This window comes from Eupeodes corollae, chromosome 1 (genome assembly GCF_945859685.1).
Source record: "Eupeodes corollae chromosome 1, idEupCoro1.1, whole genome shotgun sequence".
Taxonomy (NCBI): domain Eukaryota; kingdom Metazoa; phylum Arthropoda; class Insecta; order Diptera; family Syrphidae; genus Eupeodes; species Eupeodes corollae.
The window spans coordinates 29,873,078-29,886,955 of NC_079147.1; the positions used below are offsets into that span (position 1 = coordinate 29,873,078).

A 13,878-nucleotide genomic window follows, 5' to 3' on the forward strand; every position below is an offset into this window, starting at 1 on the left:
AGGGGACTTATAAAGCTATTTGGGCAGTTACCACTTTTGAAGCTGCTATCGTTTGACATTTGACAAGTGAAACTACGCAACTACTAAAAATGCAATCATACACGTTTCACAGCGTATTTAAATTGTTAAAATTCACTACAAAAACGGTAAGACCTTTCGCAGTCTTAGTTTACAAAACTTAAGAACTTTAGGGTCGTCATCGTACTGAAATAGGTGGCCAAAATTGAGCAATATAGTAATTTGAAGAATCGAAGTCATGTACATAGGTTGCTTAAAAAGGAGCTGGAAAGGGAACTAAATCCACTATGAGGGACCTAAATCCATTTTAGAAAAGTGGTCTTAGTTTTCGTGTGTTGTAGGAATGTTATTCCTATTAAGTTCCTTCTCAATTCACACTTTTAGAAAGAAGTAGAATCAGGAACTTGAAAAGCACAAGTTGATTTCGAAATACAGTTTTTAATGTTCTTTCTATTCGTGCCCATTTGTCAATTTGTCTTAAACTTTATATAAATATGTACATACAAATATTTTGGCTGAGATACAAAATTTGAAGACAATATATTTCCCTTCCAAAAACCATCAGATTTTTGTTGTTTTTATAGCTTTTCTTACCTTGCAAAAAAATTTTGTCAATTGATATTTTTTTTAAACAGCTAACTAAATGTTAGCAACAATACTTTACGCATGATAAAATAAGATTGATTTCAAAGTCTGTTTTTGTTAACGAGATTTTTAGTCGAAACCCAATTTTAGCTAATTTTAGTAAAATGTTTTAAAAGTTTGTATTTGTTTTTAAGGTAAAGCTATTATCTTTTTGGGAACACTGGTTTAAAAAACTGACGCATGTTTCGTGTCTTGTTTCACTGTTAAACAACTTCAGTTTGGTCTATAATTTAACCATGAATCGTCTTACAAACGAACAACGCTTGTAAATTATTGAATTTTATTATCAAAATGCGTGCTCTGTTAATAATGTTCATCGCTTCTTCCATTTTATGGTCAGTTTAATCGACCAAATTTCGCACCAAATTTGCATTGTTGGACATTAAACCACCAACACACTTACGTAGAGTGCAAACTGAAAAAAAAATCGCTGCTATATCGGCCAGTGTTTATGATGACCATCAATTATCGATTCGTCGCCATTCGCAGCAATTAGGCCTCTGTTACTCAACAACGTGGACAATTTTTCGGAAGGATTTAGGTGTGATGCCTTTCAAAATACAGCTGGTGCAAAAATTGAAGCCGAACGATCACCTGCAATGTAAAGTTTTTGGTGAATGGGCTCTTGGAAAGTTACCGAAGATACACTTTTTTACCGAAAAGTTGTGTTCAGCGTTGACGCTCTTTTTGTCTCAATGGGTACGTAAATAAGCAGAATTGTCGATATTGGAGTGAATATCAGCGCCAGAAGCACTGCTAAAGCTACCAATGCATCCAAAACATTCACAGTTTGATGCGGTTTATGGGCTGTGGGATCATAAGACCGTACTTCTTCAAAGATAAGGCGGATCGTAACTTAACTGTGAATAGTGAGCGCTACTGCTCCAAATTTTTGTTGCCCAAAATGCAAGAGCTTGACTTGCATGACATGTGTTTTCAACAAAGACCGTGCACATGAAACACAGCACGCGCAACAAGGGACTTATTGGGAGGAGAGTTCGGTGAACATTTTATTTCACGTTCGAGACCGGTCACTATTTTTTGTTGGGCTATGTTAGAGCTCACGTATATACAGACAAGCCCGCTTCAATTGACGCATTGGAAGACAACATTGAAGCATTTATTCGTGAGATACCGGCCGACATGTTGGAAGAGTATGCAAAAATTGGACAAAGAGGATGAACAATTTATGGCGCAGTCAGGGTCAACGTTTGCATGACATAATCTTCAAACATTTAATTATATGGACCGTACTATCGATTCAAATAAAGATTTCATGCATTTTTGAATTGTATTTTTTATAGCTTTTAAAAAATCACTCTTTATAAACAAATACGAATTGGATTCTTCTAAGAATATTATCTTACGTTAAAAACAAAATTTAGCACAGAATGAAATAATTTTGAAGCATTCATCACGAGATATGAAAAATCGAATATCAATTTTTACCAATTTTGTGGAGTTTTTCTAGGTTATAATTTTTATGAAAAAAAACTGACTGTTGAATTTTTATTAAAATTCTCCTCTTCTGAATGTTAAAAACAATATTTTGTCCAAGATGAAATTAGTTTGAAGCCAATATCTTGAAAATGTTTCCACATATTTTTCCAAAACTAATTGTTACCAAGTTTTAGTCTTGTTTCTTTTCGCGAATAATGACGTTTCAAGACTAATTATAGTTTTAAACAACTTGTTAAATAAGAAATGTGTTACCTCTTCATGTTTTGAGATTTAACTTACAATGGAAACTAAAGCCACTTTACTAGAGTAGCTTTAGTTCTTACTAAATAAGGCTTATTTCCCAGCACTGCTCAAGAACAGCTCCAACAAGATTTTCGAAACGCATAGTTTATCGATTCCTAGTCTATCTTTGAAATTAGACATTTAAAAAACAAAATTACACCGTATTTTGAAAAAAGACTTGAGTACTAAAACTTTTAAGGATCAGTTAACATAAAAGCAAGAACAGCTTGAGCTCTTGAAATGCTTAAAAATGATATGAAATTTCATGGAAAATAATTATTCTCAGTGGTGAAGCCTATTTTCACCTCGAAGTGTACGTTAAATGAGCACAATTGAAGACCGTGTTATTCCTCGTTTACAATTTTCTACCGAGATTTTGTATTGTTTAATACTTTTAAACTCATTTTCTTTCAGTCACTGGAAACATGGGTGTGCCAATACTCCAAAATTGATTCAAGACACAAAAACTCAGGTAAAGTATATAGTGTTCAAACCGAAACCATGTTAGCCTTTAGGCTGATATTGTTCTTCCTAGTTAATGACATAACTTCCAATCATCTCTTAACTTTGTCATATTCTGCGAATTACCGACACCAACGTTTCTGGTAATAATGTCACAAGAAATTTGAATGTTCACTCGATTGTAAGATTTGGAAAATTTCCTGTGAAACAACATTTATTAGTCAAAACTTGGAATATCTGGTCTCACTTTAAACCTAATTAACTTGGAAAGATCATGCTTAAAAAGTCGACATGTATCTAATTGTAGATTTAAAAATAACTTTTACTTCATAGTCAATCGTCACAAAAAGTCTTAAGTTGAAAATAATAATTAAAATATTTAGTTTCATTTCAGCTTATAACCTAAATGAGCTTAAACTCCAAATAACCACCTCATCAATCATAATTATTTGAGTATATACTTCACATGACAACTTATTGTTGGTTTCTTTTATTTGTATTCAAAAATAAAATGCCAAAAGCATAACCAAAATAATTAAATATACTTTTGAATAAAACAAAAAACAACCTAAACTTGGGTAAGAAAACAAATGTACATAAATTCAAACAGTGGGAAGCCTGAAGAGTCTTAAACAAACAAAAGAAGAGAATCTGACCAAAATTACTACTAAATGTAATTTAACAATAACACAACATTAAGAAATTAATCATTTTTAAATCATGATGTTTCTTAATCTTTTTTCAAATGATTGCAACACGATTTTTTTACGCAACGTTGACGTTTTGCTTGACAATGTGTCAAATTAAATCCAATTTTATGTTTTTTTTTTTATTTTTCCTGTATTGTGTTTTTTTTTTCGTTCACACCTTTGTTCTTTCAGGTAGAAATGACTTCGTTAATGCACTGGAAATTCATTTGGTTTTGTGTTGATGATGATGACTAATGATTAGAATCGAATAATGGTTTTTATAACCAATGAGTCAAAACATTTCAACCTTTAAATGAGTACCTACCTAGGCCTAAAACTACACAGAGTAGCTCTTGATTCAAGGCTAATTAGGAAATTTTTAAATACAATTAAATGCCCTTCCTAAATATCGACTTCCTCATGAGTAGGTGTAAGAAACTTCATTACTTTTAACAACTCTTACCCTTTTCTATATTTTGATTGTATACTTTTTGGTAAAGTTTAGTTCAAAATCTTGTCGAATCCATATAAAGATAGAAAATTGACAGACATTTGACATAAAATTCTGACAGAAATTTAAAGCAAGGGAAATAGATCTGTTCCTTTCAATAATAGTTCAAAACCACCCTCGAATCTAAACTTTGTTACATTGTGTTCCATTTTGACAACTTATCAGTGTATTTCACTTCCAAAATGTGTCAATCTCAAATTTAAAATCTTTAAATTTAAATTTAAGATATGTACCTTTATCTGCTATTTACTTTTATCTTTACCTACTTAGTAGGTAGGAATATAACCAAGCCACCCACGCTTTATAGAATTAACTATATAAATCCATTACCTTAATACACAATTCACCACATCAATCACTTTAAATGCATTAAATATTCTCATTGCCATTTAAGAGAATTTGACATTAATGATTTATCTTGGGCTCTGAATTCGCAAAATGACAAACCCATTTTGCTTTTGAGATATGTATTTGATGCGGTGGTGGTGCGAATACTAAAGATAGAATTGTATACTAGGTACCTACGTTACGTAACTATAGAATTTGTAGGGAGGAGCACTTAAGTAATGGGGTGAAAATAAGCAAGAATAGGGAGAAAGGAGTGTTCGGGATATTGCAATCAAATAAAACTGAAATTTTTAGTGATATTTCGTCAAAAAGTCGTTTCTGTTTTTGAAAAAGGAGTTTCAATACCATATTTTTGAACAGTATTTCATCAGTACAACGAATCATTGAGGTTTTTATACAGGTCATTTATAGCGATCATTGAAATTTTCTATCATTGAAAAAGAATGTCCTTATTGAAATCAGTGGAAAGATTCGGTTCATTTTTTGACTAAATAGAATCTGGTGTTCAGGGAAATGAATTCAGTTCAAGAAAATGAATTTAATCAATGAATCGTGCAGTTAAACTTTTTTTCGAGTTAAATTCTTTGAGTGATTTAGGTGCCAGTTGTAGCTATCATTGAACTTTTCGAAACAAAGTGCTTTCACTGAAAATGTTTCTGTTTTTTTTGTATTTTCATATGTTAGTTTTACTTTCAATGATGAACTTTAATCTCAAATGCTTAGTTCTAATCAGGAAATGAATGCTATAACCCAAATTCCGATGACGAAAACCAATGATAGCAATAAAGCAATAACTGGCCCCTGTCTATTTTTTTAAGTTTAGAAAGCAGAAGTTCATTGTTCAGAACCCGATCACTAATTCCATTGAAGTTCAAAGAATCCTGAAAACTGTATCATGAAATCCATTCCAAATTCAAAGTTGAATGAGATATTCCACTACGAACTTATTCGATAATAGCTTTTTTGCTGGATTTGTAAAAGTTTTCGTTTACGAAGAAATTCATAAAAGTGCTGACTAAAGATGAATTACTGACCATAATCCATAATTTTAAGTATAGATAAAATGTGGATTAGAAAATAACACTGCTCGACAATGTTTTGAACTTGACAACCAAATTGCACTTTTCTAGTAAGTTTTGGTGGCCTTTATTCAAATTAATGTATCAAGTCAGGTTTTTAAAATACAACATTTTAAATTTAAAAAAAAAAACGTGTGTAAAGCTTTTTTCAATGATCACTTTCTTCGTAAAAAAATTTGTATTATTTCATATAATATTCAAACAAATCTTCAAAATAATCTAAAAAAAACGCTAAACCATTTATGCTAAAAGGAGTTTCAAAGGAAAACAGTTTTGTTCTGGTAACGAAAGTGTTGTCTAAACAACAAAATATATAAAAACACTGTTGAAAACGGATTTTTAAAACTTGATCGAATTGTTAAAGTTTTGATTTTAAATATCACTAAATATAAGGCAAAAAAGTATTTTTCAAAACTATGAAAGTATCAAATTTAAGGTTTTCTTAAAACTTCGTATAGAAATAAATAAAAACGCATATCTATGCCCATGTTCTGCATTTAAGTTATTTTGAATACACTTTGCGAAAGTGAATTTGGATGTTCCACAATTCGTTATTGTGAATTGGATTTTCGAACATGCAAATGGATGTTCTTCGGTTTGTTCCATTTTTTGAACGCATTCAAATCGAGTTTTTTCATTTCTGTGAATTTGATATCTTCCTTCTGCTAGGAGTCGGAGGGTTGCAGCAATTTTTTGAATTGAAGAAATCGATGAAGGTATTATAAAAGGTTCAATTTCCCTTAGAATATATAAAAAAGCGTTTTTGCTTAATCTAAAATTACAATGAAAGCTTAAAAGTGGAAATCAAGAATTCTACATAATTTTTACACACTTACATTGTGTTAAGTAAATCCAATATATTAGATTTGTCTCGCAAAATTCGTCCTCTCATTTTTTCACTTGAATTCTGCTGTCTTCTTTCACTTAAAATTACCAATAATATTGCAACAGCAAAAATTTTGCTTCAGAAACAAAATAAAAATGGATGATCTTTCACAGTTCGAAGCAACTTCGAATATTTCGAAATCAATCGAATTGAAGAACGTGCAATTTCATTTCACCTGAAATTTGGAAGTGATTTCAATTCACTTTCGATCGAAATTTGTAACATGGGCGGTTATGATAATTTTCGGAAACTACGTAAGATACTGAAATGATTTAAATTCTATCCAGAAGAGAAAGATTTGCATTTCCAAAATTATCATACAATTTATTGGTATTTGGAGTTGTAACTTAGCCTTGAAAAAATTGTTCTTGGCTGTTTTATTTCATTTTAAAGGGGTGTGTTTTGAAAAAGAAGAAACATTTTAAGGCGGGATTCAAATTTAGGACTGACAAAAACCCTAATTTTGTCAATCAGTGTAACCATTTTAGAAAGTAGTTTTATCACAACTTTTATTAAGTGCTTTAAAAAATGGTCCAAACTTATATTAGACGAAAAATCATACAATCTGGCATCAGTTGAAATGTCTGAAATTGGGTATCATTAACTTTCCATAGGAAGTTCGTGACGTTTTTTTCGTCGTCCATAGCTCAAGAACCAGAAGAGATATCGACTTCAAATAAATTTTGTTCTACAGCAGAAAGATGCAGAAAGGGCTCTCAAGAAAATTGCGTAGGTGTTTTTTTTATATAATTGTGACGTGATATCAAAGAAGTATATCTTTTGAAAAAAAAATCCATTCAACGGTTTTTTTTATAAATCAAAAAAACTGAAAAAAATAACGTTGTCACCTCCAAAATTTTACGACTAAAATTTGATTTCATCTCCAAAACAATTTTGTGCAACGAAGAATAATGTTTTTGACATATGATAAAATTTTGACAAAAATCGAATTGACAGTTTTTTTTTATAAAACATAGAAATCTAAAAAAAACATTACTAAATTTTGGTAAAAGTGAATATCGATTCAAATATCTTTTCAAAAACTTAAAATTTAGTCAAACTTATTTTATCTCATAAGAAATATTGTTTTCAACATTCTGAAAAATGTTGAGAAAAATCGAACTGACGGTTTTTTTTACAAAAAATTAAAACCTAAACAAAAATGAATCAAAGTTGGCAAAAATTGATTTTCAGCTCAAATATCTTGTCAAAAATTTGAGATAACAGCTTCTAACTAATTTTTACTTATAAGAAATATTGTTTTCAACATTCTGAAAAAATGTTGAGAAAAATCGAATTGACAGTTTATTTTATAAAAAATAAAAATCTAAAAAAACATTACTCAAAGTTGGTAAAAATTGAATATCGATTCAAATATCTTTTAAAAAACTTAAAATTTAGAATTCAAACTTATTTTATCTTAGAAGAAATATTGTTTTCAACATTCTGAAAAATGTTGAGAAAAATCGAATTGACAGTTTTTTTTTTACAAAAAATTAAAACCTAAACAAAAATGAATAAAAGTTGGCAAAAATTGATTTTCGACTCAAATATCTTTTTAAAAAATTGAGATATTGGCCTTAACTTACTTTTATCTTTCAAAAAATATTGTTTTCAACATTCAGTTAAAGTTTGAAAAAAATCGAATTGACAGTTTTTAAAAAAAAATAAAAACCTAAAACAAAATTTATAAAAGTTGGTAAAAATTGATTGTCCACTCAAATATCTTTTCAAAAATTTGAAATATTGGCTGAAAACTAATTTTATCTTATAATAATAAAATCTGCAAAAAATAGTACGCAAATTTGGCAAAAATTGAAACGAGTACCTACATATATACAAACTTTTAAGCAAGACAAATCGACAGACGGGATGGAGCCTCTTTTATTACGTTAAATTCTGAAATTCCCAATTCATGGGTCATTTTCTCTATCTCGCCAACTGTGAGAAAACCGTAAAACATAGATTAGTAATGTAAAGTTCGCTGAAACTTAAATGGGTTTTCTTTATTTCCCTGTTAATCAAACACTTGCTTCCTGAAGCCGATTATAAAGTTTCCTAATTTCAAGTAAAAGTTTTCGGGCACAGACTTTAAAAAAAAAACGACAAAACGCATAGTTTTTTCTTCAATTTTATTAAAAGTTTAACCAAAATTTTAAATGAACTTTAAAAGCAAGAACATAAATAAAAGTATTTTTAATGGAGTAACGTTACTCCATTGGTATTGAAGACAGAAAGATGAGGTTTCAAGATGATAATTTAGCATGTTTTTGGGGGCCGAAATAAATTAAGTCTCATCCCTATTTAATATTTGAGCCTGCTTTTGAAAAATACGTCTATATTTAATTTCTATTCATAATTGTTTTAAATCACGAACACACATAGCTATTCATTTTTTTTTTTCATTTTAGTTGCTCTGTCCTAACATAACCGTTTTGACGTGCTTAAGCTAACATCTTGATGGCGATTCAAAAAATTTTAATGGTGTTTTTCTATTTGCATCCTTAACTATTGTTTAAACTACATTCAGAAGCTCTTATATGAGCCAATTAGCGACTTTTGGTTCTTTGAGTGTTTTCCATTGAGTGTTACATTAACTCTGTTATGAAGTGTAGACTGCTTGAAAGTTCAAATGGTTCTCACGAATACATTTTCTAGAGAAGTTTCACCTATGATATTTTTGTTTTTAAGTTAAAGGAAAGAAACGATTAAACAAACATTTATATTAAACCGTTCGACAATAGATACCAAAAATACAAAACTTCCTTAAATTGAGCAGCAATGTAAAATGTGTTTAAAAACTGTTCCAAAAGTTTTTGTTATCTTTATTTTAAGAAAAACCTAAATATAATTGAATTTCGTTAGGTATTTTTAGCATAACCGGGAGATAACTTGGTTTTGACGAAGTTGCATTTATTCGATCTTTAAGAGGAAACTCGTACCTACAAATTTAGTTTCATTTGATCGAACATTACCAAACAAAAATATTTCTTTTTTTTTTAAAGTAATTGATTTAAATTATTAAATATACTTTCAAAAATATGTCTTAGCCTCAACTTTCCCAATATACACAGTTTTCCACAACAATTCCAACTTTTTAAGATCTCAACATAAAGAACCATTCTTAAAAATATTGACATTCTTTTTACTTACTCAACATTTTTAAAGGCTAAAGGTAATAACACATTTAGATTTTCGCATTTACAGGCATAGGTTGAAAATCTGGGAAACCACACAGCTTAATCTTTTTTTTTTCAAGAACTGTTCGACTATCGGAAGTAATCAAATTATTAAAATGATGTCCTTCAAGTTTATTTATAAAAACTAAGAGCTTGTGCTAAAACAAGTAATCGAACTTATGCTTAAAGCCTATTTCTTAGACAAATATGTTTTTGCTTCATCATTAATTAAGATGGTAATCTGAATAAGATCATGGACTTTCTGTGGACTGTAAAATTTAATTCTAATTTGAAATAATGCCTAACTTACAGTTCTAAAAATTCTTAGAATTGTATCAATCGGATTGACAGAGAAAATATAAACAGAACTCAATATTCATTCTCACCTTTCTTCCTCTATTTTTGAATTATGCAATAGAGAACAACTTCTTGAGAAATCAAATTAAAAAACTTCTAGGTATTCTAAGAGTTTTTGACATTCAAATCAAGAATTTTATATTACATATTTCTGAGAATACAAAAATCTCTTTTTTTCTTAGAAATAAATGCAAATAAAACTCAGAAAACAACATTCTTGTAACAAAACGTCTTTATTGGACTGATTTCTGAAATGCTTTTTATCTAAAGATACCCAAGTAGATACGGAGAAGGAATATTGAACACAATCATTTCATTTTCTTGAATCTTGAGTTCTTGAAATGTACTTTACTTGATTTTAAACTTTTTGATATCTGAAAGTAAACCAATTAAACACATTTCTTTAATTACTCCAATCATGCAAAACAAATAAATTATATCATTCCTAAAAATATGTCATAAAGAAACTTTTGCCGCACCCTGTATAAGGTGAAGTATCGACCTATCAATGATTGATGAACAACTAATATTCTAAAATGCTTCCCACTTATTTAAATCATTTTCAACCTAAGAAACCTACCCATGTTCCCTAATTCTAAATTATTTGGTCCTTTACCTCATTCGTTTCCGTCAAATCTCCCAAAAAAACCCAACCCACTACACCAACTCCTATGAAGTGTTTTTCTTTGAAATATCAATAAAAATTCGAAATTCGAATTGGAATCTAAAATTCAACACAAAATTGCTTCCAAAATAAAAAACGAAGAAGAAAATAACAAATAGAAGCACCTCGGTATTGGAACCTACTTACCTCAAATTCTACTCCCATTGTATCCAATTTAGCCGCCATTATCCCATTTTTCCTGTGCAATTCCTTGAATTTATGTCCCGAAAATAACAAGTTTTATATATTTCTTTTAATTTTTGATTAGATTTCTCTTGCAGCTTCTAGCTTCGGCTGACACAAGGAGAATACCCACTTCCACTTTGTACTTAGGAACGTTTTAATCAATTTTACACACACAAAATATTTTTATAAATAAATAAAATCACAAATAATTCAACAACAATTTTGACAGCACTGATTGTTGTTTTTGGTGGTGTGGTGGGGAAGATAACAAATAACAAGAGAAAACACACAAAATAAAAACCGACTCAAATGAAAATTCAACTCAAAGATGCGGCTTTTCAATCCACAAAAACATCTTCTGTCAAAATAATCACCGTAAATATATAAAAATTTCTTTTTTTTTACTTTTTTTCACAGAAAGAAAATTTAATTATTTTACTATCAACCCTTTTCTTTTGAATGGAAAAACACAAAACGACGACGAAAATATCACCGAAAATGAAAAAAAAAAAATTGAAAAACGTACTCAAGAAAACTCCACCCGAATTTTCGCACAACCGAGAGAGTAGCAGCAGCAGCAGCAGAGGCTAAAGCAGAAAGCTGGAGCTGGCTGAAGGACGAAGAAAATTCTACTCGAAAATCGCGCACCGATGTGAAATGTGAAATGAATTTTCTTCTTTTCTCACAACTTTTCCTAGGTCGGTAGGTATTTTGTGATTTTCTTATCTGTCGAAGAAAATGAATTTAATTAAATCAAAAACACCAAAATCCACAGAATAATAAACCAACAAGGTAAAGGTCAATCGCGGATAAGTTCGATCCTGGCGGGGGTTCGTCTCGTCTTTTCGGTCTTCACGGTCTTCTCGTCTATTTGTTGTTTTTTTTTTTTCTTGTTTTCTGATTGTAATTTCTACTCCATCGCGTTGCGTGTAAATAAATAAAAATGCACGAGAGAAAATCGAATAATTGACTTTTCCCACAAAAAAGTAAAATTTATCTCATTTGTATTTTCGTTGACTTGACACTTGGACTTGGAACTTCTTTTTTTTTGGGTTTTGGTTTTGGTTTTCTTTCGATTTTCCAATTTCCACTTTGATTGCAAGTTTCACACAATAAATTAGGTTTTCTCGGTGTAAAGAACTCTGATTGGAATGAAAATAGTGAATTTTATTTTATTTGTTTAAACAAATTCGCAGAGCGAATGAGAGAGAGAGAGCGAAGGAAAAATGTTTGCATGAATTTTAGTTGTTTTTCTTTTTAGATTATGTTTTAGAGGTTAGGTTAGGTATTTTTCACTTTAGAACTTTTTTGTTTTATATTTTTGCGAAAAACGATCTACGAAGCGCTCTACCGTTAACAATGTCCACACGCGGCGAATGCAGGAGAACGTCTGGTCTGGAGCGAGCAAACTGTCGCTGCCGTGGGAAACACCTTGTGCGTGGTGGAATGAACGAGGCAGATGCGCGATTGTTTGTTAGGTTGAAGCGAGAGGAAATGATGTGGACAGTTTGGCTGTTCGTGATATTGATTTTCCAGTTGTTGTATATCTCTAACGTAGCGAGCGCCATCTAGCGGTATAGGGATTTGTGTTTGTTTTGTTGTTTGATTTTGTTTAGGGTTTATGCGCAAGCGTTGAGTTTTGTTGATAAGAAACTGTTGCGTCAACATGTTTAGATGATAAAATTGAGTTGAAGAAGCATTTTATGATGTATTTGAGTGTTTATAAACTCATGGCGATAGAACAACAGCAGAAGTGGATTTTATTGTTTTATTTCGTGAGAGGAAGAGTCAGTGCAAATGCAGAGCCGAAAAGTATGGATGGAAGTGTAGATTAATGGTAAAATAAAGATATTATTATAATTATAACCTTTAAACAAAATATATCATTTTGGCCAATTGTACAGAAAAGGCCATTGATTATTATGTTCTTAAATGAGGTTCTTTAAAGTAGTTGTAGCAAGAAGGTACCTACCATGATGCTGAAAGTAAACTAATTAAACTTTGATATTTTTAACTTCCCATAGGAAGTTATTGTAATGGGTCCGATTTGTCAAATTGAAAATTTTGACGTTTCTCGACGGTTCAAGATCCCTAGAGTCGAAATAAAAGATTTTTAGAAAGATGTCTGTGCGTGCGTGTGTACATATGTACGTTCGTACGACGTTTTTTTTCGTCGTCTATAGCTCAAGAACCAGAAGAGATATCGATTTCAAATAAATTTTGTAATACAGATAAAAAGGCAGAAAGATGCAGAAAGGGTTCTCGAGAAAATTGCGTGGGTGGTTTTTTTAACATAGCAGTTTGAAAAAAAGATGTTCAAATGGTAGACATGTGCATTCAAGAGGACACAAGCATCCACAGGTCTTTCTCAAAACCCACCTCTGTCTATCAACTCCTACTCTCACCTCCCCGCGGTGAACATCGGGTGCCCAGTACCTCAACTGGAGACTGGGTTCCAACCCCAGTGGAAAGTTGTTTGGGGGCAGCAAACGAGAGAGGGGGGGATAGGTGTTTCCACTAAGGCACCTCTCCTTATCCAGACGGCAGCGGAGGAATTCCCGAGAATCAACGGTGGCGTCTACAGTTCCAGTAAGGTTGAACTACTTAGTGAACACCTTATAGGGCTTCTTCGACTTATTCGGAGCCCATCCTTGGAGTTACACTTAGGATCTGGCCCTCCAGGTTGGAGGTTGTGCGTCGGGGTGACTTCCTGGCCACGTAAAAGCTTTCATAGTTGCGAAGCACCAACAAGCCTCGGATACGGACGGATTCACTGTTGACAACCCACGCAAACGAAATAAGGACAACGAACTTTGGATATGTACGTGGAATGTTAGGTCCCTTAACAGACCACGTGCAGCCGAACAATTAGCGGAAGCGCTAAACTGCTGCAAGGCAGATATTACCGCCATCCAAGTATTGCGATGGGATGGACCGGGCAAACGCAAACTAAAAGACTGCGATATCTACTACGGCGACTGCTACCGGGAACAAAGACAGCTTCTATTTGGGTGTGGATTTGTTGTTGGAACTAGACTCAGTCAAAATGTCTTGAGTTTGAACAGTGTGAGCGAGCGCATCACGACAATCGGCATCAAGGCTAAATTCGCC

At 31.6% G+C, this 13,878-nt stretch overlaps 1 protein-coding gene across 2 annotated transcripts in view; it reads right to left on the reverse strand.

Moving 5' to 3' along the window:
• LOC129939442 (uncharacterized) overlaps positions 1-12,166 on the reverse strand; it is a 557,049-nt gene extending 544,883 nt beyond the window's left edge. For both annotated transcript variants that reach the window (XM_056047457.1, XM_056047456.1), the window contains exon 1: positions 10,729-12,166. In XM_056047457.1, the coding sequence (XP_055903432.1) occupies positions 10,729-10,767 (39 nt within the window). In that variant the 5' untranslated portion in view covers positions 10,768-12,166. The remainder of the gene's footprint in view (positions 1-10,728) is intronic.
• Between the last annotated feature and the right edge of the window lie 1,712 nt (positions 12,167-13,878).